This window comes from Olea europaea, chromosome 1 (assembly GCF_002742605.1).
Source record: "Olea europaea var. sylvestris chromosome 1, O_europaea_v1, whole genome shotgun sequence".
Taxonomy (NCBI): Eukaryota; Viridiplantae; Streptophyta; class Magnoliopsida; order Lamiales; family Oleaceae; genus Olea; species Olea europaea.
In genome coordinates, this window is record NC_036237.1 from 30,045,277 (window position 1) to 30,072,454 (window position 27,178).

The 27,178-nt window shown below is 33.1% G+C and overlaps 3 protein-coding genes across 4 annotated transcripts; 2 read left to right on the forward strand and 1 right to left on the reverse strand.

Moving 5' to 3' along the window:
• The first annotated feature begins 1,874 nt into the window (after positions 1-1,874).
• Positions 1,875-3,828, forward strand: LOC111400504 (ABC transporter F family member 1-like). Its single transcript, XM_023027919.1, has 3 exons — positions 1,875-2,018; positions 2,098-2,316; positions 3,760-3,828. Exons 2-3 carry the CDS (start codon positions 2,098-2,100, stop codon positions 3,826-3,828), a joined length of 288 nt encoding a protein of 95 aa, XP_022883687.1. The 5' UTR covers positions 1,875-2,018.
• A 197-nt stretch (positions 3,829-4,025) lies between these two features.
• Positions 4,026-8,896, forward strand: LOC111400494 (ABC transporter F family member 1). Of its 2 annotated transcripts, none has more exons than XM_023027908.1 (6): positions 4,026-4,169; positions 4,249-4,467; positions 5,911-5,984; positions 6,074-6,284; positions 6,372-6,606; positions 7,432-8,896. In XM_023027908.1, exons 2-6 carry the CDS (start codon positions 4,249-4,251, stop codon positions 8,487-8,489), a joined length of 1,797 nt encoding a protein of 598 aa, XP_022883676.1. In that variant the 5' UTR covers positions 4,026-4,169; the 3' UTR covers positions 8,490-8,896. The 2 variants fall into 2 exon arrangements, with proteins under 2 accessions (XP_022883676.1, XP_022883681.1); XM_023027913.1 differs by lacking the exon at positions 4,026-4,169 and adding an exon at positions 5,736-5,795 and having other exon boundaries at positions 4,327-4,467.
• A 5,677-nt stretch (positions 8,897-14,573) lies between these two features.
• LOC111397419 (auxin-induced protein 10A5-like) lies at positions 14,574-15,309 on the reverse strand. Its single transcript, XM_023024374.1, has one exon. The coding sequence runs from the start codon at positions 15,273-15,275 to the stop codon at positions 14,838-14,840; it is 438 nt and encodes a 145-aa protein (XP_022880142.1). The 5' UTR covers positions 15,276-15,309; the 3' UTR covers positions 14,574-14,837.
• Between the last annotated feature and the right edge of the window lie 11,869 nt (positions 15,310-27,178).

Here is a 27,178-nt window from a genome sequence, read left to right on the forward strand (position 1 = left end):
ATTTGTTGGCCACAAATCAAAAATTTCTTAGGTCACAATTCATTGATTAGTCACAAATCATATCAAAATAATTGGTCACAATTAATTCTATGGTCACAAATTAATAAATTACAAGTCACAAACCAATTTATTGGTCACAAATAACCAAAAAATTGATGATTTAATTAACCACTTATTATTTTTTGGTCACAAATTAGAAATTTTATGTCAAAAATTATTTTACAGTCACAATTCAAAAATTTTATGGATCACAGTTTGTTCATCGGTCACAAATCGAAAAATTTATAAGTCACGATTTATTTATTGATCATAAATTACAAATATTACAAGTCACAGCTTATTATACAGTCACAAATTATCAAATTATCGATCACAAATTAACAATTTTTTAGGTCACACATTATTTTTCTGTCACAATTTATCTTTTTCATTGGTCACATATTATTTATTGGTCACAGATTAACCAACTTAATGGTCATAGTCAACCAAATAATTTGTAATTAACGTCAATACTTACGATTCACAGTCACAATTTATAGGTCACGTGTCCAATTGTGAGTTACGATCACAATTTTTAGGTCACATATCCAATTGTGAGTCACAAATCAACTAAATCACCTCAACCATCACAACTACCGCCACGATCAACTGTGACTCCCAAATTGTGAGTTACAAGTGGGGGTTACAATCACAATTTCGAGGTCACGGGTCCAATTATTTCTCACAAAATCAATCAAATCGCCACGACCACCACAACCATCGCAATTCACCACCACAACCATACCTCACCCACTGCCACGACCACCGTCGTCTACAACCACAACCATCGAACCACACAACACGACCACCACCACACCGCACCCACGACCACCACAACCCACACTAGAAAAATCCCTAAATCAGACACCTTATCAACCACCACCGCCAGTATCAACCACCACCGCCAGTATCAACCACCACCACCACCACTGCCATTACATCCGCTCAACCACACCACCACCACACACAACCAAAATTACAGATTCATTATCATCAGCCGAAGGCCACGATACCCATCGTTGCAACACACCTCTGTTTCTTCTCGATCGCCGACCACCACACGAAACACTACTTCAAGCATCGGTCATAGATTTGCATCGCAACTACTGCTTCTGCGATTAGCTCTTGAAATGGATGGTGGGCGGGCGACGACGAAACAACACTTTGCGCGCGGTTGTAGATCTGTTTCGAGATACTGCTTCTGTGCTGCTGGTCACCGGCGATTGCTCCTGAAATGGATAGACGATCGGCGAAGGGAGAGAATGGATGAGGCAAATGGGTAATATGGATAGCCTTCATCTTTAACAGCTCCTGTGCCTACGCCAGTGCCGCCTCGTGTAGATCTCCCACATCAGACGCTGACGTCCTCAATGTAGCCAACCTTCGCCATGAAAATTCTTGCCAAACTGCCTCCTTTCATCCGGCAACAAGGAAGATATAGAGAGAGAGAGAGAATGAAGAGAAAAGGGATGAGGGTTAGTGTGAAAATCTGTTGGGTGGGTTAATTAGTAAAAATATTTAATTTATAAAAGTATTAATTAAAATAAAATTTCTGATTATTGAAATAACAAACTTCCAATTAAAATATTATTATTAATATTTATAATTTTAATTATATCTGATTTTTGAAAGAAAAACTTATAACTCTTAAATTTGAATTGAGATCTTGAAATTACTTAATTCATGTAATTTCCATGATGAAAATGGATTTTGGGCTTAGCCCATTTTGAATATCTAGCCCATACCGAAACACAGCCCAGCTCAAAACCAAATCCACTTCAAAATAGGAGCCCATCAGTCAAGACAGCTACACTAATCTAATAATGAAAAGGAAAATGAACCATCGATTCCGTATACATATTTCCAAACCCTCAAACTCTGGCTCCATTCGAACACTACCAATTTTTTGTACGAGAAAAAGTAAATAACTGTTCTTGCGTATTTCCGAAACCCTAGATCCCCCTCCTAGTCAATTCACGGTAAATTTTCGAAAATCTTCTTCATACTCTTTTCTTTTTCAATTTATTAATTACGGACATATTTGTAATATAATTACAGATGGTGTCGGACGCGAGCAAGAAGAAGGCTGCGCAGAAGAAGGCGGCGGCGGCGGCCAAGAGAGGTGGCAAGGCAGCGGTGGCGTCCTCATCCTCGTCAAAGACGGCTGAGAATGGAAGTAAAGTTGATAGTTTGGCGAACGAGGTCGAAGCGCTTCTGATATCCGATCGGACATGTACCGGAGTCTTATGCTCGCATCCTCTTTCCAGAGATATTCGGGTTAGTTTTCAGATCCAATTTTAGCGTTGGTTCTTTTATTATTATTATTATTATTATTATTATTATTATTATTATTATTATTTTAGATTTCTTGGTTGTTTTGTAGCATGTTATTCTAAAATACTTTATAAGTGATGTAAAATTAATATTTGGTACCAATTTGTTGGAGGATTTGATGAGATTTGGACGAATTAAAGAAAAAAAATTTTAGTATAGAAATTTATGGGAAGAAAATTATACTAAAATTGCATTCTCAAAACTCAATTTCTATTATTAAAATTTTTTGTAATGATGAAATACTATAAATGAGTAATGATTTTATATTAAATTTGATACATAAAATTTAATTATTAATATATAAATTTAAACATCCATTAAAATTTCTAGATACATGAATATGAATAAATTCATATATAATGACTCTAAATTCATGTGATTCAAGATTCATCAAGTAAAAATTCATTGAATCTAGGTTAATGTGAATGTTAATTAATTGAGATTTATCAACACAAATTTCACTATAATTATGTTGTATTTATTATTATATTGAAAAACGAAAAGTAGGGTATTATTGAAATAATTGAATTGTAAGGGGATTAAAATCGTCCAAAAAATGATCGTCCATTGATTTGATATTTTAATATATATATTATAGATTAATTTTTTTGGGGAAATTATTAGGGGTTTCAAGATCTGGTCTTTATATAAAGTTACATTGGTTTTCATTAGTCAAATGTTTATATTCTATTTTTTGTTAGTTTGTGGAAATTATTATGTTTTGATAATCCTGCTCATCCTCTACTGTATCCCATAGAATTGGAATCTTTGAGTTATCACTTGGGGTTTTTTTTATCTGTTTGTTTCTCATGTCTATTATCATTTTTTAAAGTCTCATTTAGAGCCGATGCTTTGGAATGCTCACAAGACAAGCAAAGTTATCGTTTGTAGCTTAACTTTTTGCATCAGCCTCTTGGCCATTTTTAACTGGTAAAACTGAATTGTTAATATTATCATTTTATTAACTGGAAAACAATGGGTTGTAGTTGTAGAAACAAGTGTGTTTTGTTGTCAGGAAAACAGCAACTGATAAATATCTAATTTTTGTAAAAGATTGATTAATTCATGTTATCATGTCTTAAGGATATGGAACTTAACTTCTATGAAGGTAACGTGGGATGTATAGCTGTCTGTCTTAACCATGCACAGCATATAACTCTTAGATTATTTTCCTTGGGTCATAAATCTCACCTTTACCTTATGGCTGCCAGCGTGAACATATATGATGCCTTTGGTATGTCTCCTACGTTGTTGGGATACATGAATAGGAGGTAATTTTGTGTATCAAATATTGTGTCACTTTAACTGTTATAGATTATCCCTACAGTTGTTTTTGTTGTTCAAATGAGGATATCTTGATTTATTTATGGTTTATGCTTTTTGCAGATTGAATCTCTGTCGCTCACTTTCCATGGCCATGATCTTATTGTTGATTCTGAACTAGAACTCAATTAAGAATACTAAAACTATGGTTTAGTGTAATTTCCACTTACTTAATTCATGTAATTTCCATGATGAAAATGGATTTTGGGCTTAGCCCATTTTGAATATCTAGCCCATACCTAAACACAGCCCAGCTCAAAACCAAATCCACTTCAAAATAGGAGCCCATCAGTCAAGACAGCTACACTAATCTAATAATGAAAAGGAAAATGAACCATCGATTCCGTATACATATTTCCAAACCCTCAAACTCTGGCTCCATTCGAACACTACCAATTTTTTGTACGAGAAAAAGTAAATAACTGTTCTTGCGTATTTCCGAAACCCTAGATCCCCCTCCTAGTCAATTCACGGTAAATTTTCGAAAATCTTCTTCATACTCTTTTCTTTTTCAATTTATTAATTACGGACATATTTGTAATATAATTACAGATGGTGTCGGACGCGAGCAAGAAGAAGGCTGCGCAGAAGAAGGCGGCGGCGGCGGCCAAGAGAGGTGGCAAGGCAGCGGTGGCGTCCTCATCCTCGTCAAAGACGGCTGAGAATGGAAGTAAAGTTGATAGTTTGGCGAACGAGGTCGAAGCGCTTCTGATATCCGATCGGACATGTACCGGAGTCTTATGCTCGCATCCTCTTTCCAGAGATATTCGGGTTAGTTTTCAGATCCAATTTTAGCGTTGGTTCTTTTATTATTATTATTATTATTATTATTATTATTATTATTATTATTATTTTAGATTTCTTGGTTGTTTTGTAGCATGTTATTCTAAAATACTTTATAAGTGATGTAAAATTAATATTTGGTACCAATTTGTTGGAGGATTTGATGAGATTTGGACGAATTAAAGAAAATAAATTTTAGTATAGAAATTTATGGGAAGAAAATTATACTAAAATTGTATTTTCAAAACTCAATTTCTATTATTAAAATTTTTTGTAATGATGAAATACTGTAAATGAGTAATGATTTTATATTAAATTTGATACATAAAATTTAATTATTAATATATAAATTTAAACATCCATTAAAATTTCTAGATACATGAATATGAATAAATTCATATATAATGACTCTAAATTCATGTGATTCAAGATTCATCAAGTAAAAATTCATTGAATCTAGGTTAATGTGAATGTTAATTAATTGAGATTTATCAACACAAATTTCACTATAATTATGTTGTATTTATTATTATATTGAAAAACGAAAAGTAGGGTATTATTGAAATAATTGAATTGTAAGGGGATTAAAATCGTCCAAAAAATGATCGTCCATTGATTTGATATTTTAATATATATATTATAGATTAATTTTTTTGGGGAAATTATTAGGGGTTTCAAGATCTGGTCTTTATATAAAGTTACATTGGTTTTCATTAGTCAAATGTTTATATTCTATTTTTTGTTAGTTTGTGGAAATTATTATGTTTTGATAATCCTGCTCATCCTCTACTGTATCCCATAGAATTGGAATCTTTGAGTTATCACTTGGGGTTTTTTTTATCTGTTTGTTTCTCATGTCTATTATCATTTTTTAAAGTCTCATTTAGAGCCGATGCTTTGGAATGCTCACAAGACAAGCAAAGTTATCGTTTGTAGCTTAACTTTTTGCATCAGCCTCTTGGCCATTTTTAACTGGTAAAATTGAATTGTTAATATTATCATTTTATTAACTGGAAAACAATGGGTTGTAGTTGTAGAAACAAGTGTGTTTTGTTGTCAGGAAAACAGCAACTGATAAATATCTAATTTTTGTAAAAGATTGATTAATTCATGTTATCATGTCTTAAGGATATGGAACTTAACTTCTATGAAGGTAACGTGGGACGTATAGCTGTCTGTCTTAACCATGCACAGCATATAACTCTTAGATTATTTTCCTTGGGTCATAAATCTCACCTTTACCTTATGGCTGCCAGCGTGAACATATATGATGCCTTTGGTATGTCTCCTACGTTGTTGGGATACATGAATAGGAGGTAATTTTGTGTATCAAATATTGTGTCACTTTAACTGTTATAGATTATCCCTACAGTTGTTTTTGTTGTTCAAATGAGGATATCTTGATTTATTTATGGTTTATGCTTTTTGCAGATTGAATCTCTGTCGCTCACTTTCCATGGCCATGATCTTATTGTTGATTCTGAACTAGAACTCAATTACGGCAGGTGCGTTTCGACTTCACAACACCAGGATGATGTACTGTGGTATGACTTTAAATCTATGTTAGTCTATTTTTAATACTTCTTATTTTCAGACGATATGGTTTACTTGGGCTAAATGGATGTGGGAAGTCTACTCTTCTTTCTTCAATGGGGTGCCGAGAACTTCCCATTCCAGAGCACATGGATATTTTTCATCTTACTCGGGAGATCGAAGCTTCTGACATGTCTTCTCTTGAGGCCGTTATAAGTTGTGATGAAGAAAGGTTGAAATTGGAGAAAGAAGTTGAAGCCTTGGCTGGACAGGTATGACTATCTGACCCAACGAATGGTAGTGCTCTAGAAATGGAAGCATTTCGGGAAGTGCTTATTTAGCATTTATTTTGTTCTTAGGAGGATGGCGGTGGAGAACAACTTGATCGCATTTATGAACGTTTGGATGCATTAGATGCATCAACTGCCGAGAAGCGTGCTGCTGAGATCTTATATGGTCTTGGATTCAACAAGAAGATGCAAGCGAAGAAAACACGAGATTTTTCTGGTGGTTGGAGAATGAGGATTGCTCTAGCAAGGGCACTATTTATGAACCCCACCATATTGTTGCTCGATGAACCCACCAATCATCTTGGTAAGCTTGCTGAGTCCATACAGATTTCTTTGAGATATCAGTAACATGCATATTTATTGTTATGAGTTAAAAAGTTAGTTTATAGGTGGATTTGTGGTTCATAATATCATCTGATTGCCTTGGGAAATAGATAAATGCATATTTATTGCAATGAGTTAAAGAGTTTGTCTATATTGGTGGATTTGCAGTTCAGTAGATCATATTGTGGATGTCACTTGGTTTTAGAATTTGAAATGTCTGATAAATAGTTGATGATTTTACGCTTGCTATGGGCATGACCATTACATAGTAAACCCAACTATTTTGTTGTTTATTATAGACTTTTGATGAACCCAAAAAATATCTTGGTAAGCCTTTTGAGTTGTAAAATTTTCCATACCAATCTGGTCAGCATTGAGGGATATCTATTGTTGATTCGTTTCTTTATATAAATTACAATAGTAGATTGCAGGTGAATGTATTATCTTTCCTTATTAGATTGAACCTAGTTGATTTATTTATTGCATAATCTTATTATGATCTTAAAATCATATTATTTTCATATAGGGTTTATTTGACTAAGATTTTATTAAAGTTTTAGCTGATTTTAATAAAAATTGATGTAATATGTCGTTGATAAGTTGATAAAAATTGTGGGTCTCATGAAATATATCATTAAAATTGAATTTTCACTGGTTGAAAGTTTTATTAAAGAAAGCACAAAATCTCCTAATTGATATATCAGACCTTCTCATGCAATAATGGTCAATGCCTAGATATTTTAACAATCGATTGTTCTTGAATTATTGCTGTTGACGGTTGACAAGAAACTTCTCTCCATTGCAGACTTAGAGGCTTGTGTCTGGTTAGAGGAAATGTTGAAGAAGTTTGATCGAATTCTGGTGGTGGTTTCACATTCCCAGGATTTTTTAAATGGAGTCTGTACTAATATCATCCATATGCAAAATAAGTCGTTGAAGATCTACACTGGTAATTATGACCAATATGTTCAAACACGTTCTGAACTCGAAGAGAACCAGATGAAACAGTACAAGTGGGAGCAGGAGCAGATAGCGTCTATGAAGGAATATATTGCACGTTTTGGTCATGGATCTGCCAAACTAGCTCGTCAAGCACAGAGCAAAGAGAAAACACTGGCAAAGATGGAGCGTGGTGGGCTTACAGAGAAAGTGACCAGGGACAAGGTTCTGGTTTTCCGATTTGTTGATGTGGGGAAGCTGCCTCCTCCTGTTCTTCAATTTGTGGAAGTAACTTTTGGCTACACTCCTGATAATCTCATCTACAAGAATCTTGATTTTGGTGTAGACCTTGATTCAAGAGTGGCACTGGTAGGACCCAATGGGGCTGGGAAGAGTACGCTACTGAAGCTGATGACAGGTGATTTAGTTCCTCTTGATGGAATGGTGCGGCGTCACAACCACCTGAGGATTGCTCAATTCCATCAGCACTTGACTGAGAAACTTGACGTGGAATTATCTGCACTACAGTTCATGATAAAAGAGTACCCTGGTAATGAGGAAGACAAGATGCGGGCAGCTGTTGGGAGGTTTGGGCTTACCGGTAAAGCTCAAGTGATGCCCATGAAGAACTTGTCAGATGGTCAGAGGAGCCGGGTGATTTTTGCATGGTTAGCTTGGAGGCAACCACACATGCTGCTGTTGGATGAGCCAACTAACCATTTGGATATCGAGACAATTGACTCCCTGGCTGAGGCTTTGAATGAATGGGATGGTGGCCTGGTTCTTGTTAGTCATGATTTTAGGCTCATAAACCAGGTGGCCGAGGAGATATGGGTGTGTGAAAATCAGGCCGTGACTCGGTGGGAGGGTGACATCATGAAATTCAAGGAGCACTTGAAGGCAAGGTCTGGTTTGTCTTATTGAATCGGATAATGTGATGGGTCGACTTGTATCAGAATTAAGCTATACAGCTAGCTATCCTGGCTATAGATTCCGATGCAGTGCATCAAGAATCTTCAAAAATTACAATATTTTATGCAAGTGGATTATGACTAGAGCCGAGGGAGGGAAAGAGTTTGTAGCTTCTTCATCATTCTTTTGAGCCTGAGCCTTTAAGTCGTGAGCCAATTACAAGCTGAGTTCACATTTACTTCCTCTATTACGGATTTTCTATATTTTACCTTATTATCATTGTTCACGACCTATTGAGAAAAGGCGGCCTCCAATGAATAATTTTTTTGTGGAGCAAGTCATACTTATTTTACATATTCTATATGAATTTGATTGTTGTTGAATATTATCACAGTTTATCAACGACTTATCTTATTACATGACCAGTGAGGTTAAGCATTTGGATGATGTCTCGTATTGGTGCTATCGTTCCTTAATTTAGTGTTTATCAAAGATATCTACAATAACTTTACTTCAAAATTCAAAATTTTTTATCAGAACACACTAATTTCCAAAAAAATTTCTTGAATTCTGTGTGGCTGCAAACAAAATTACAGTTCATCTCGCTTGAAGCTTCAATCTTACAGTTCCTCGCTACTTTTTTTTTTTATAATAAAACACGAAATAACTTGTTATTTTAAAATATTTTCATTAAATATCATGTCCAATTTTTAACATTATTTGTTTCTCGGTGGTATTGCCACTGCAAAATTGTTATTGATACTTGAGTTTTATTTATTTATTTTTAATTTTTTCTTCAAAGTACAATAGCCGACACTAGAAATGAATCTGCAAAATTGACTTTAAAAGAAAAATTGATACTGCAAATTTTTTATTAGCATACCTTTAGAATTTAGCCCCTGTTTTCTAGCGTTAAAAAATTTAATTAAAATTTAAATCAAAGTCCACTTGAACCATGCATTCCATTAACTTTTATAAAAAATCATGCTATTCAAATAGGGAATTTTGCCAGAAAATGTTGACAAACAACATTTGGCATGCATTCATTGAAAAAAAAAATGGCGAATCACAATTCGTTACGTCAACTCTGTCAATATTTGCAGTCAAAACTCCCTGTTTGAGTGGCTTAATTCAATATCCATTCATTTACTAGGAGCCCCCACTCCCCCAACTTGCTATGTTACGGGTTTAATATATTCAACACAATGATATAAAAGACACTAAACATTTAATACGCGACATAGGATAAAGAAAGAGTATTTTTTGAGTTTCAAAGGTGGAGTTATCTTGACGTAATTCTCTATCGTTCGGCTTAAAAAATAAATTATGAAACTCCCAGTGATGGCAAGAATCCGCAAAATACTGCTATCTCTAACTAACGTGCGATAGAATTCACTCCACAACACGGCCAAAAAAAAGAAAGAGCTTCGCTCTCTTAGGCTTTCATATTCCACAAAAAAAAAAATAATAATAATAATAAAAATAAAAATAAAAATAAAAATGGAAACTAAAGTTTTATCCCGCCTTATCTGAGAAAGCCTTAACCTTTGGTGAATAGTAATGGGCCTTCACTGGTTTGGTGGCAATGGCATCTTAACACATGAGAATTGGAGCAAAGATCAAGATCATTCAGGTCTCATTTCATTTGAGCGACGTCTCCGGCATTCCCCATTATGACTTAGAGTATCTCTCACGTCAACACTTTGATTTATGAAGGCAAGTCGAGAAGCCTAGCTCAATAAGAACCCGGAATAGTGGAAATCAGTTCGTGTTTTGCTTCCAAAGTCGACTCTTGGTCTTCGCTAACATTTTATCTATTGGCCAAAGTTAATCTGGTCCGAAGTTGTCAGAACAAATTGTTTGCTTTATTGAAAAAGGCCTGATTTGAATTGTAGCAAGGTAAGTTAAATGGTCATGGTTCCCTTTTTTAAGCTTTTTAGCTGGTGATTTAGGTTGTTTTTCTCTCGATGCATGAAAGCAAGACGGACATGAATAAATTAATGATATATACACATACATTAAAAATTTTAAAAATGTAATGAGTACTCTTAGGACACACAAGTTCTGAAGAACTTTGAAAATTAATCATTTCAAACAATTGAAAATTTTGAACAAAACACAATAACTAATACATGATTGCATGTGTCTGTTTTAAAATACTATTTGATGTGGCATCAGTCTTTTATATCAATAATCAATACAATCTAAGTTCACAGTGTGTAGAAAACCTACAAGGAATATCGAGGGTCTAAAAAAGTTAGATTTATTAAAGTCCATGTTTAGCTCACTTCAATGATATACTTATAATGAAATTCATTTATAAAATAATAATAATAATAATAATAATAATAATAATAATAATAATAATAATAATAATAAGATTTTTAACAAATATTATTTTATACTGAAATAATTTGATAATAGCATTAATTTCGTGATCAAAATAGGTATTTTTTCACTTCTAAGTACGAAAAAGTCACATATAAAAATATACATTGAAACACAAAAAAATTAGTTACTTTTAGAACCAATCTACAGGTACATGGGAAAACTTCACAGAACTTTTACAGATAACACACAACAGTGGGATGGATGATTTATTTTTTGCAATAAAATATTCACATGGGACCACCCCCGTGTGAGAGCCTGTAAACATTCTGGAAATTTTTTCTTCTGTACACAGAGCTTTTTTCTTACTTTTAAGCATAGCCCCTGTTTGTTTCCAATTGTTGGAAGAAAATAATTCTTATTTTGCCACTTTTTTGTTAGCATGTGGGGCCCCTAGTAAGAGAAGTCAACAATGGTGGCTAACAGTCTAGCAACGGTTGGAAAATGGATTATAATTGGGCTGAAAAATTGGAAACAATTAGGGGCTTATTTAAACATGTAGCATCGCTTACAAATATTAAAAAAACTCATTTATTTTTAGTTTTAATCAATAAGAAATATTTATTATAAATTTACTTATTAAATCATATGTGAATTTTTTTTATCTTAGTCAAATAGAATGAAATAAAATATCTAATGTGATAACGAAATATTCACGTTGAATAAATAGAATGAAATGAATAAGTAATTATCAATGTATATTCCTCACTATACATGAGGAATAACCAAGTTTTTAACTAAATTTGGATAATTTAACATGAAGCTTGGATTGTGGCTGAGGGTTGACCATGTTAAAATGAAATTTTAGACTGAATTTGAGCATTACTTTTGCCATATATTTTTCCATTTTCTCTTTGCATTTCCTTCATGTGTAAGCTTCGACTACATAGGTCGCCCGGGGCCGGGAGACGCGGTGGGTGCGGGGTATGTGGGCTGACTTTGGTGAATATTTATCTGGGAGACCAGTGCATGTGGGTGAAGTTTGATGCGGTCATGAAAAATCTTGTCAAGTTTTGATTTTGAAAAAGTATATTTCAAGATGCATGTACTTCAATTCAATTGGCACAAAACGTCTCTATCTTTCAGTTTCATTATGGAAAATATCCCTACCTTTCATTTTTTGGCATTTTTGCCCTCAAATCAACCTTTCGTTGCAATGAAAGTACTTCCGTCCAAGTGCCATCCATTTTACCGTTAATCAAAGAGAGAGAATCAATTTTTGTCCAGTCAGCAGGGGTAAAATCGTCTCACCCATTGAACCCCTTATTCCCGCCTTCTACGTAGTATATATAACAGCAGTTGGAAAATGGGTGTGAAAATACTATAAATTATTACATTAAATTAGGGAAAAAAAATGTTGTTAATTAAAGAGCATATATAATGGTGAAATCCAACCATCACTGCTGCTTTTATGTTGGATTTTTGGAAAAATGTAGTAAGATATACATTGAAAGGGTGGTCAATTTATATAGACGAATGCTAGATGTTTATTTCTAGTTTATGCTTATTGTGACCATGGGGTAAATTGAGGAGGTCGAGTGGAAATGGGTGCTGTAAAGTATAAATCGGTTCTATGTATCAGTTCAATGGTGAATGACCCATTTTGGCTTATTGGTGAAGATGAACGGGTCATGTTCACTTCTTCTGGGAATTGAATAAATATTGCGCTAATAATCCCTACGTAGTTATAATTTTGGCTTAAAACATCCCTACCTATAAAAAGTTTGGCGAGTAAAGTCCCTATCTTTTAGAAATATTTGCTAATAACGTCCCTACCTTTTAGAAATATTTGTGAATATTGTCCCTAACTTTTAGAAAAAATATGGCGCGAGAATTCCCTGTTTTCTTCCATATACCACCTGTTGATACACATCAACAGAAAAGTCCCTAAATACAGAATTCTATCACAGAATCTAAGACACAATTCATCCACCAATCAATCTAAAACTGAAACAAAAATATCCACTACCTGTTGAAGCAAAAATAACTGAAAACTGAAGCAAAAATAGATACAATTATTGCTCCATTCTCCTCTCGCTGGACAAACTCCCAACGTGAGCTTCCACTATGCCGGCTGCTGGTATGCGACCATACGAGATGAGAATGGAGCAATAATTGTTGAAATGGAAGATAAATGAGAATTTTTTGAAGAACCGAGAGAGAGTGGAATGGGAACTGTCGGGCCGTGAAGTGTGAAGAAGGAAATTAAGAAAATGAGGGTTTTCAATTGGTGAGACAGTTTTACCCCTGTTGAGTGGAAAAAAATTGGTTCTCTCTTTTTAATTAACGGCAAAATGGATGAAACTTGGACGGAAGGACCTTCATTGCAACGAAAGGTTGATTTGAGGGCAAAAATGCTAAAAAAATGAAAGGTGAGGACATTTTCCACAATTAAGCTGAAAGGTAGGGATGTTTTGCGCCAATTACCCTAAAAAGAAAGTAAAGTATAACTTTCAGTCAAAATTTACAATCGATAATTTTATAATGCAAAAGTTCAGCTAGAAGAAGGTGTTGTTTGAAATTGATTTTGGAATCTAACTTCTGGTTATGAAATAATTAAAAGTCAAGCGTTTGATAAATGTTAAAATAATAATATTATTAATCAAATAAAACTAATTATAGAAGAATATGTGACACATGACAGAAGACTTTGTGAAGCAATTTTTTACTTTTTCAATAATTTGTGTTTAAAATGTCAATTTTAACAATAACAAATAATTCATTTTCTACTATATGGACTATGCTGTTATTTTCTAATTTAATAAATTTTAATTGTTTTTTCAACCTAAAATAATTATTGCGTATTTGTTAAGAAAATTGGACACTGTCACCTATTGTTCTAAAGTTAATATTTTTTAACAGCGCTATTAACGATGAAATATAAAAGAATATCATTATAATCGATATTCATATTAGTAATTATATATAAGCACAACAACAAATCTGTTTATTTACAAAATGCTAAAATGTCGATTAAACACAACAATTCTAAAATAAACGTTTGTCAAAGACTTAACTCCTTCTTTCGATACCAACTCTTTCTTCAGTAAAAGTTGATTATCTTAAAATCGCAATAATATCAAATCAAGCATAACTAATCGTTAGTGCCCCTACAAACAATTTAATCAATATTTTTTCAGGTTTAAATTTATTTTTGAAAAATAGTTAACTAGAAATTTGAAACTAAACAAAATGAAGATTTACTAAAGTAATTTACTTGTTATCTGATTATAAAATGATTATAATGGGAGGGGTTTTAATAATCTTGGTGTAGCTCATCTCATTATTTTATGGAGTTTTAACTTCTTGGATTAGCCCCTAATTGAATGCTACCGTTACAAACTTCAGTGAATTGGCTCAAAGCTTTCAATAGGTCGAAAATTGATTAGGTTTGAGTTTGGATTATATACATTAGATTTTCAGGTAGCTTTATAGCAAAAATGACACTTGAAAACTTTCCTCTCTAAAAAATTCAAATATTGGAACAAAATAATAATAATAATAAAATACTGAGATTGGCCCACCCGTGTCAGGCATAGTACCCTAAATGAGACTTAGGGTCAAGTTGCGATTCAACTTGTTAATGTTTTGCTTCCTATTTAGTCCCCACTTTCCCAACGACTCAATAAAAAGAACATAAAAATGTTTTTTTGCGACTTAGTACCAACCACGAAGAAACCACAACCTCACGAGCAACATAATTCATCATTAATGATTATTGTCACCAATTTAGATGATATTGAACCACTTGATTAATTGTAATTTAATGCATACATTACATCCCCATTTCCTCGAGAGGAGGAAAACCCTAATGACATAAGTTTCATCATCTTCAACTCAAACAACAAAACTAAAAATCATTAAACAAAATGCTTATATAATAATTAAGAGAATTGAACAAAGAATCTCTCTAGGGACGGGACATTTTTTATGTCGTGAATTTAATTACCAGGGAACAACTTGGTGCTACTTTTAGAAGCTTTTCACCATAATCTTGCTACATGAACCCCAATCAACAGTACCAACCCTAGAAACCCTTTCCTCCACCCATTGCTCAGCCAATATTTGCTCAAGCTTGCTTGGTCTGCAAGGAATTGTCAATGCACCCTGATGATCAAAGCCATATTCTTCAGCAGCTTGTTCTAAAAGTCTCAAGAATGATGGATGTGTTAAGAAACTAAGTGGAATTATGAATCTTTTGAGTTCATTATCATCCACTGCAATCACTGCAAAATGTCCTTCCTTAACATCGGCTGGCACGTTTAAAGACGCAGCGTTTTCTTCGTAACTATCGACTTGTTCCGAGGGAGACTTCTTGATTGAGAATAGACCTTTTTGTAGCTTTTCTACTGCTATCTTAAGCTTTACAATTCCATTCTTTTTCTTGCCATTTGCTCTAGACTTTGCCATTTCTTTTTTCTTGAATTTATATTTTTCTTTTCTCTTTGCATTTCCTTTGCATGTAAGGTTTGATTATATATAGGGTACGATGGTACGATTCGAACTCAGAGATAAGGTAGCCCTAGGGAGAGATAGATTGACTATGGTGTTAATATTATGGAGACCAGAGCACGTGGTTGAAGTTTGATGCAACCATGAAACGTCTTGTCACGTTTCCCTTTCAATTACAGACAATTCTTACCATGCTCAGTTTCAATTTAGCCCCTATTTGACTGTCATTTTTTTTATGTGGAATGATTTTTTAAATAGTAAATATTTGGAGAATGAGTAGTGAAAATGTAGGAAAAAAGTTTAGATTTACGTGAAAAAAAATTTATTGTGAGAATGCGTAGTTGAAAATTTATACAAGGAAAAAAATGTTTTGAAAGAATGATTCTCAAACTGAGGAAGTTAGCTCATCCACACATAATAATCTCATCTCATGTATAGTGTCGTGTAGAGGTGTAAAATGTGTCAAGTTGTTGTTTGTTTGAATAGCAATAAGAGCTTTTGCATGACGGGATAAACTTTAATGGGCTCACTTGCTTATTTCTTTTTTTTCTTTTTTTTTTTGGAAAAATAACTAAATTTACAATAATTTATTATTAATTTTTCATCTCAAAAATAATGTAGGGCCTAATTTACACAAAACAACTTGTGTAAATTATGAGAAAGACTGTATGGCCTAACATGTCACAACCCGGCCAGCCATCTCAAAAGCGTGACGTGCCAATCTGGTAATGGTGATGAATCGAAATTAAATTTCTCCTACAATATGATAAGCATTAAATAATGTAATGTTGAAAACATATGTTATTAGAAAATTGATAAGCTTAGTTGTTTAAATTATGTCTTCTATGCACCCTTTATGTGCAAGCCATGCGTTCATACTTTTACCAAACGACCATGAATGCATGCACATTATTTTCATAAATGGATAGAGTGAGATCCAAATTCAAGTCTTAGCACCTGTATATTACTAATTAAAATTTTAATTTTAATTTAAGTTAAAGTTAACAATTAATTTTAATCATATATTTTATGGATCCCACAATATTTTAACTACACGTTTCATTAATTTCTATCAACATCTACTAAAAATATTATTTTAATCCCCACCAAATTTGGGCTTAAGATGAAATAATGGATTCGAATTGCACGTGTATATATAAATATATAACACTAAATAAATTAACAAGAATTTATGCATATAATAATGATACTTCGATTCCTTTGATATGAACGGTCAATGGTTTAATTGCAGTGGATGTCCCCGATTTATTAAATTGGTGCAAAGAGGTCTTTAGTTTTTAGTTTTTGACGTTCAAATTCTCAACTTTTCATAAGAATAAAAAGGAAAATTGTATCATCTTGAACTCCTGTACACCCTCATCTCCATGCCAGCCTGCTACAAACACCTGACCAAGGTTCATTCTTGAATGGAAATCCGTTGAAGTTTTAACTGCTTACAAATTAATTAAGATTTTATAACCTGGGGACCCTGCTGTATTTTTCCTTATTATTTATCTTGTACTATTTAAACCGGAGTTGATTTATTTATTCCCCTTCAACCATATCCAACTCAAACCGTAATAAAAATAAAAATTCTTATACGTACCAAATCTTTGTGGTGCAATAAAAGAGAGTTGTTTCAAAAAAAAGTGAAAGAAAATCGAAAATCGCCATTGATTTAAAATTTCGACTAGAAGAAAGAGAAAATTAAATATAAAAAAAATTAATTCATCTTGAACAAGTTCTTATCAATGGTGTTCGAAAAGTTAACAACTTGAATTAAACTATGTTTCAAAAATTTATAGTGATAAGAATTTAACTAAAACCAATGCTCCTGTCTAAATAAAAATGTTATAAATAAATAAATAAGGAAGAATAAAAAGGAAAGGGAAACAAATTAATTTATATCATTTTCATAACCATCCCAAATGTGGTATGATAAATTGGAAATATATATAATAATTATTCTTGACTTATTGGCCTCTATCTGAACATCTGCAATAAAAGGGCAATCCGATGCCTTATCAATCTCCATGTCTATCCAAATAAATATCATTGTGTTTTCAGAGTTCCTGCTCAACTTTTATTATAATGAAAAAGTTGAAATAAAGGGTCCCATATGTTATATAAAAAATAATAAAATAAATGAGATGAAAAATAAAGTGCAAAAAAAGTTGATAATCAAATAATTGAAGCTGGCCCTCCTCTTAAATTATTAACATCTGCCTGTTATCAGATATTTTCATGGACAATCTTGTTTCTTCGAATAAATGATAGAACAACATTATTGAAATTGGTCTACCTTCCCAGCCTATCTCCAGTCTCTAGTCTCTTTATTGGTTGGCAAACTAACATGCTGACACTTAAGGGACAACTTAAACACTGAGGTTTCATTTTCTCGTCCTGTTGAGAGTGTTTCCTAAGTTAAATTAGACAAGATAATAAATAAATATCTTACAAATATTGTTGGAATATAGTGGTGTTAATGAAATCGAATTATCACATATCGTATATGTAGTTTAGATATCGATTTTGAGCATACCGTATAAGCAATATACCGTATATGCAACTTACTGTATTTGTAGAACCTTACCGTATTTACAGGCTGCCTACTGTATATGCTTTTAATCATATATGCACATATTGTTTTACCCATTTCATATATATTGTATTTTCACATACTGTATTTTTACATACCGATTTTGCACTTAAACATACAAAAATTACAGTAATTTTTTCCAGATTTTTATTTTTAATATAAACGAAAATTAACGCAGATTAATTTTAATTAACATAAATAGAATGATAACATAATAAAATTGTAAATTATATGGATCACACGAATAAAAGCTAAATAAATAAATCTGCAAGAATTAATAAATTGTGAAGTGCAATCACAAAATAAATAAATAGCAGACGAATTTTAATAACATATGGCCTGTCCGAACACAGTTTCCTTAAAACAGATTCACCCCATTACCGTAAATGCTTGAGGTCTAATCCGAGCGTCTGTTTTCCAGAATACAACGGTGAAACCCGTAGAATTTGAGCACCACAGATATTACTCTGGCGAATTGAGTTTGTATTCAAACAATATCACCATAATGACGACGCTGAATAGAAATCAAGATGCAGATAGAAAAAATATGCAGAATGTTTTTCTCTTATTTTCATTTGTTGCAATTGCTGGAAAATTATGAGATTTAATATATGTTAAATCTGCCCATTAAATTCCATGGCAATAAAATTTGGAGTTGTTTCAATTTCTGAGAGTTTTGGCAATTTCAGAAAACTCAAAGGTCAGTTGGAGAAAGAAAAAAATTGCAAAACGTGGACACTCCAAAAGGACCAATTTTGCTCCACTTAGTCCAACATTCGTGTACGCAGGTCGCGCCCGCACACAAGTTCAAGGTCCGAAGGCAATTTCGGTCCGTGATTTATACCCCCTGTGTGCGCATGTGGAGAGAGCCTATATGTTATACATGATTACACCCTTCCAATGTGCAACCATATTTAAAGTGGTTCTTACTTTCATATTTTTCTTATGTGGAACAAACTCATTTTTCCCATATAAACCATCTTCTAATGGTTAACTTTGAGCTCCAATTTCTCATTCAGCGGAGCTTCATTTTTGGCAAGTAAATACATGATTTCGATGCTCTCACGGAGGATAATACGGATCAACTTTGATCTTCCAAATTGGATCGATAGGTCCCATCGAAAAGTGTGCCAAAAGTGAATGATTTACTTATTTTTTCAACAAATATCTCTATTAGCTATGTTCAACCAAGCATGTTGAACATTTTTTAGAATCAAAAAAACAATATATATAAAAATTTCACATGTGAATTTACTTTAGAACAATTATGTATAGACAATGTTCTTAAAAGTGCAAAACATTGCGAGGCGTGGAGACCAACCAAGCTTCAGGCTGGGCAAGTATAAGCCAAAAAAACGTTTTCTTAATTTAATATTATTTTAAATTTTTAAATCAATATAAAAATTATTTATTAATTAAAGAAAAAAATGTAAAAAAAGAAGTAAAAGCATAAAGAATGCATGTCTAGGAGCGAAAAAATTTAAAAAAAAATATTTGTAAAAAATAAAAAATGTGGCAAGACGTTTTGTGCCCACTTCGCGCCGTCTAATCGCTTTTTAAAACCTTGGTTATAGGCTATCATATCATCTTCTACTTTGACCTTTTCAAATGGGCAAAGATCATCCACTTTATAGTCTTACTTACAGAGATTGGTCTTGACTGCCTGATAACTGCAACCTCCTTAAGGAGGAAGCACCATTCCTTACAAAATTACAAGGCTAGTTTAAGAGACTTATTTCACGCCCTTCAGTATTCTTGGTCTATCCACCTGAATTTATTTCGAGTACAATACCATTTTGTTTAAAAATTCTCATATTTAGAATAATGGACATTTACTTCAATCATCAAATCTCTCTCTAGCATTTTGTGCACGTACGTAATGCAACTTTTATATGAGAAAAAGTACATTACTTAGGGGTGTCCTTAACTAGATTAAAATTTTGGAAGTCCTTATAAATTTAGACATTCTTTATTAAGATTTTAATGAATTCTAGTAAAATATATGCTTCTCTAACTGACGTTTTAATGAATTCCATTAAAATTTAGATGTTCTCAATAATACAATTTATAAGAATTTCATTAATAAAAGAATTTAAGAGATTTGAATGGACTTCAAGTTTAAAAATAAACATAACAAAATTTTATAAAATTTCAATATTTGTATGAGATTCTTATGGATTTTGTTAAAATAATATATAAATTTTTAAAATTTATCAATATTTCAGTTCATGACATCCATAGGTTCATCGATACTATGTGTTCTTTAACAAAGATTTAATTACATGCCATCTCTATCTATATTTTCTACGCTGTCAAAATCTATCAATTATATCAACTTAAAATTAACGGTCTCCAAACTACGAGAATGCCCAAAAGTAAAATGATATAGAATTCAACACTTCGATACTCAAAATTCTTGTATATAAAGTCCTATTTAAATTCAATTTGACTCAAAAAATAATTGTCGCTTTTCATGCATCCGGAGCATCGTACATTTTTGTTGTATAAAGTGAGTCATCTATCTTAATGTCATTTTGAATTTTGTCGCAAAAATTGGATACTGGCACAAGTACGGTCGCCGTTGCCAGATCATCTTTAACAACTAATGGGTCATATGTATTATTCAACTAAAAATTTTGACCCTTACAAGATTTTAGTATAGTTAATTGAATAATGTTACGTACCACAAGTGGTACTTAGCATCAATCCATATTTATATGGCCGTTGACACATCAACTAATGTAACATTGTCTAATGAAATAGGGATGTGCTTTTATTCAATGATCGACGTGACACTTGCTCATAGAAGGGTATACCACTTGTGCTAAATAATATAAGTCACGGTCAACTTGTTTAACGAAAATTGCATGTCTTTCGAATGAGAACTAAATTCGGTAGCATGTATTGAGGTTATTGTTAGTTACTTAACTTATAGTTATGTTTTATTCTAGTTCTTGAATTTTATTCTGTTTCAAAATTATTAATTAAGTTTGCTTTTTATCTATATTTAATCGTTTAATTAAAAACAGTTATTTTTCTATTACAATGTCTATGTAGAAGAATTGTTATAAAAGACGTGCTCCTTGTCTAGGCCTCTGGACAGGCTTAAAAACAGGGGCGCCATGTAGCGTCTCCCTATTGGAGGTGGGCTGACACTGTTTTTAAGCCTGTCCAGAGGCCTGGACGTATGGCTTTTTTCTTGTATAAAGACGATAGCTCAATATAATTGGCTGACCAAACCGAAAAAGAAATACAACCATTACTATCCACTTTAAATAAAATAAAGACGATAGCTCAATATAATTGGCTTGGTGACTACCATAAACTTTCACCATAAATTGAGCAATTGGAGTAAGGCTATTAGTGCCACTAATATTAAAATACCAATCTAAGTGATGCTCATATGATATTAAATAAAAGATACAATTACAAAAGTAACTTAATCCTACATTTTATTAAATTTATCACAGTGTCATCTAGAGTGGTATTATAGCACTAGGGGTATCAGATAACATTATTCGAGCAATTGAGTTATTAATTTTTATCAAAGTTTGATGGAAGTAAATCGAGATTGTAGTGAATGAAAATGGGAACAATTTGATTGTTAATTTTTAGAAACTTGATCTTACAGAAAGCACACTATTCGAAAATTATACTGAAATATTGCTCTTATGTCCCAAAATATTGTCGTAGCATTGGAGATAATTTGAGAGCTCACTTTATTATTGTTGATACTTAACTAAATTCGAACTCAACAACTTGTATCCAAGGACGGAGTGGGGGGACTGGGCTGGCCTGTAGTCCCCCCAACTCAGGCCCAAGAAGTTTTTTTAAGGAAGCTAGTTTTTTATGTGTAAAATTTATTTTTAGGAAGAGTTCACAAATCAGGTTTTAACTATGCATAATACAAAATTCAGGTTACAAGCTTCATTAATGCAAAAATAAGGTTTTAACTAATTAATTAAAAAATATTTATTAAATAATGATGATAAAGTCACAATTATACGATTAACGATCACAAATTTATTTACTGATCACATATCATCAAATTAATTTATCAAACTTTTTTCAAGGTCACAATTCAAAATTTTGATACGTTACAAATTATTTCGAGATCACAGATCAAAAAATTATAGGTTACAAATAGCCACAAATTCAAAAAATTATAGGTCACAGATCACATATTTTTAAATTTGATAGTCACATAATATTTGGTTACAAACACTACCCCGTCACAACACCATCACAACCACCGCCAACACCACTACCACCATGAAAACCACCACCTCCTGGCAAAAACAAACCAACTCACACCACCAAAATCGCCATCGCGACGACACCAACCGAACAACGCATATACTGGTCACAAACACTATCGACACCATTGAAACCAAGCACCATTTACCATGACTGTAGCAACATCACCGCTAGCACCTGCACCACTAACAATTCAACCACGCCAACGACACTACCACCAACCCTTCATCTCCAACACACCACAGCCACAATCATCACTGCCAACACAAGCATCATCGCTACCATCACCACCACCGCCGTCCTACCTAGATCCACCATCACCATCACCATCACCATCACCACACCGTCACCCAAACCACCCAAAGGTGATAATATTATTTATGATCCCGAGCTGGGTGTTTCTACCAAAAGTCGTGCGTCAGAAATGTGTGGGATAATTCCCAATAGGCGATTGTGTGGTTTTGGAAATGTACAGAAGTACAGCAGCACCACTTGCAGATGGTGTTCCTGGGCAGAAGTCGAGTAGCAGCAGCATTCTTGGGCAAAAGATAACATCTCCATCGCGCTCTTGCAATGATGCCGATCTTCTTGCAGCGGCACCGATCTCGCATCAGAACTGGCGCCGATCTTCAGAGCGTCACCGCTACAGTGCGACGTGATGAACGCAACCAATGAGGAATTTTTGACGGCGATTGTGATGGAGCGATGAGAGAGACTAAGGGAGAAGAAAGGGTAGAGAGAGAAATGGTAAGGAAAAAATTGATTAGGGTTTGGAATAATTTGGGGGAATATTTAATATTTAATTATTATATTGATACCTGATTTATGAATAGTGAAACATCAACCCTGATTTTTAAATTGTGATTTTTACACACCTGGAATTATGTAAATTTCCCTTTATTTATTTTTTGCGTATTAGCTCGTTTTGAATTTTTTTTTACTCGATTTTGGATCCAATCTTGAATTTGGATCAGCCCCTACTTGTATCAACCCATTTCTTCTAATAGAAGACTTGGAACTTGGTCTACAACCTCATGTACAACTTTAATTGTTCAAAATCGCCCCCTGAGGTACATCCTAGTGGTACAAATGATAAGGGTGGGGTATAATCAGCCTTGCTGGCAGTCACAGTGTGAGGGTTCCCTTCATTTTTTATATTTTTTCACGTATTAGCCCCTTTTTGAAAATTTTTTGACTCAATTTTGGATCCAATCTAGAATTTGGATCAGCCCCTACTTGTACCAACCCATTTCTTCTAATAGAAGACTTGCAACTTGGTCTACAACCTCATGTACAACTTTAATTGTTCAAAATCGCCCCCGAGACATATTCGAGTGGTGCAAAGGATAAGGGTGAGGTATACTCAACCTTGCTGGCAGTCGTAGTGTGAAAGTTCAATTCCTGAAATTTGAATTGAGATTATTTGTGGGTACCAGTGTACAGGCAACTCTTGTTTCCTGGCCTACTGGAGCACATCTTGCGATTAACCTCTCTCACGATACTTCAAGGGTGGAGACAAAATTGAGACAAAATTCTCAATTGGTCCACATGATCCATGTTTCAAATAATTTTATTGAAAGTAAGAAAAATATAAAGATTGTGAAAATTAATAACACGAGATTTATGTGGAGATCTAAAAAAAATTGAAAAAATAAAATAAAATCATGGACTTTCACAAATAAAAATACTTCACTATACGAAAATTTGTACAATCGTATAGTATCTCTCAAGCCTAAAACCCCCAAGCATACCCCAAAATACCATCGAACTGGGTGAGGATACAAAGGATTCTCAAGTCTCACCATCTTAAATCTGAGAATAAAGAAAATATATGATATAAAACTCTACTTACTGGAATACCAAAAAAAAAAAAAAAAAGGGGAATTTCAGTTTCTAATCACGAGGATTATAATGAATCCCGTTACAAATGGAAAACTAAAAAATATATTATTTTGCGATAAGCAATATTACTTTAATTGAACAATATCAAACCAAAATTCTAATATATATCACATGCTATGAGTTGTATGAAAATTGAGATTTGAGTTCAAGTTTCATCTAGTCTGTAAAGTTTCTAGTGTTGGCTATTTAATATGATAAAGTAAATTTTATCTGTATTTACTGAAGATGTGGAGTGAATAAATTTAGAAAAAGTTAAGAAAAATTAGACCAAATCATGTTTTTTTAGTTTTCCTCTTAGCAAATCAGGTCATACATGTATTTTTCACAAATTAGATCAATTATTAAAACAATAATTAATTTAAATGTTATTTACAATCGCTCACTGCCATAGTCACTCTACGTATTATACATGTGGCGATTAGTGATTGGATGTATTAATGTGGTAATTTTTTTGTTGCCTTATGCATCAAATCACTAACCGTCATATGTATGCCACGTAGGACGAATGTGGTAGTGATTAGACCAAATAATCTCATTTAGTTTTCCTTCTAAAATCAAGTCATATACGTATTTTATCACAAATTAGGTATTTATAAAAATAATATTTAATTTAGAACTATGATTAGTATTTCACTTTTTATATTCGTGAATCCCGATAATTGGGGTAAAATTATTTGAAATTTAATTTTTATTAACATTACCATTTTTACTGCAACAAGGAGAGAGAAATATCTTCCTTCCTGTTTAGAATTTTTTTTTCCCTATTTCGTTTTTGTAGATCACACATATTTTAAATTTTTTTGACTTGCAACAAAAACTAATTTGCATTCACAATTTCACAGACAGAGGTCAAATGTCATGTTTCTCTAGTCACATAATACCACACATTTGAACCGTTGTCATGTGCGAAAGTTGACCATTTTTTTTACACATTCTTCATAATTGTAGAGGAAAATGAAGAAATAAAGACAAATATGCAAATGAAGTCCAACTGGATGGAAATCATTCATTTGACAGTTTGTTGACCAAAGAATTGATATTGACCAGATTTAATAAGGGTAAAATGGTAACTTAGTTAATTCTATACTATAAAAAATCAAACAAAATTAGGAAAAAACCAAAAACACCTCACCCCACTCCACTCCCAATCAATACCGCTTATGTTCTTCTTCTCCGACAAGCCTTACCAAAAACAGTCACCACACCACCTTCAACCCACACTGTCGCCACCACCCCCACCCACTACCAGTTCTAGCACCTTCATTGCCACCATATTTGTCACTGTTCATTTGAAAATAGAATCGAAAAAACTCATACAGTTGTGCTGTCCAACTTCAAAATTCGGCAACTCCGGTGACACATACAGTCGGGCGTCAGTGCCAGTCGATTCGCCTCACTCAGATGCTCCAATTCATGGTGAGACATCGTCCAAAAAAGCTCCATTTGACAGAGGTTTGCCTCGATAGCAAAATGAGGCAATTCCGTCAATTGAGAAGGTTTGGAAATGGTTTTTCAAAAAATTTGTTTTTTTTTCACCAAATTCAACCCATAATCCCTCAGCAACACCAAATAATGATTGGTATACTCTCAATTGATCCAATTGTGCCACAAATTGCTCCAATTTTGACTTCATATTTTGCACATCGACATTTTCTGTTTTCATAATCTACCCAATGGCCTTTGAGTGGTGGAAACTGTCTTCGGAAAGTGATACCAGCGATGTGGGTGCCGATGACGACTGGCGATGTGGGTTCCGATGACGATCGGAGTGGGTCGGAGGTAGGAAAGATGAAAGTGTCGACCTTCAGCCTTTTTGTTTTCATGAGAGTGGCGAGGGTAGATTTCTTTTATTATTTTAGGTATTTTATTTAATTATTCTATGTATAAAAATGTAAAGTTATCCTTTTGTCATTTTAAAATTAGTCAAAATTGTAGTCAATATCAATTTTTTGATCAACTAACGGTTAAATGAATGGTTTCCATCCAGTTGGACATCTACTGCATATTTTTTAAAGGTTGGGAGTTTTCATTGGTGCAAAATGAAGGTTAAGATAAAGTTTGCAAAAATTGAAAAAATTTGGGACCGCTGTTGCAATTTTCCCTAAATAATATGAGGCATTGCACAACGAAGCTCATAAAATCTAGTATATCATTTCACTAGTCACACAATTGTTACTCTTATTTCTCTATACTGATCACAATTAAAAAGAGATAAATAATGGCAATCTGGTGACAATCTCATTGTATATCCGTCAAAATCTATCACATTCCTTCATACATGAGAATTGTGACCTGATTCCTCAAATTATGATATTTGTGGAAAATTGAAATTAAATCTTAATTAAAATTGAACCAATTAAGATCTGATATATATAGGCATTAAAAGTCGTGTTATTTATATGTTTATGTCCGCAACTTTTTATGGAAATATATTCTCAAATAAAATGATGTCTTGTATATATGTACTTGCTTTGATTATAGAAAATAGGATTTCTTGCAAGAGTACTATAGTGCAATTCCTTCTCAAAAAATTTCTTAACTTTTACTTGTCGCAAATGAAGTTCCTTGAACAATAAGTTTGAATTATGCTCATATTTGACCTTCATTTTTACTCAAATTCATTTTCGACAATACATTTTATGGAGCCCATAATGCTTATCAAGTTACACATTTCATTAACTGTTATCAAATTCTACGAAAAGAAAAAATATAATTTTTAACTAAACAAAACACTCGGTCATATGAACTTGCACGGTTTTCATAAATACATGAGTAACTAGTAGTGCCTCTTCTACCATCTAAATTTCCCACAAAATCATTGTCATAAAATCCTGCAAAGTACTTCAAAATCACTACAATCTCGTTCGAGTTGTCTCAAAATTGAATATTTATGTAATTTTAAGTGGTGTTACAATTTTATTTTTTAATTTCCGTTAGCCGTGGTATCTAATTCTAGCCCCTTTCAACAAGTCAACAAACAATTTAAATAGTTAATAATGTGCCAATAAAAGGAGAAAATTTTACACATCTTATCTCCTTGTTTTTTTGGTGAAAAGATAAAGAAAAAGATCGATACATGTAATTACATCCTATACAAGATGAA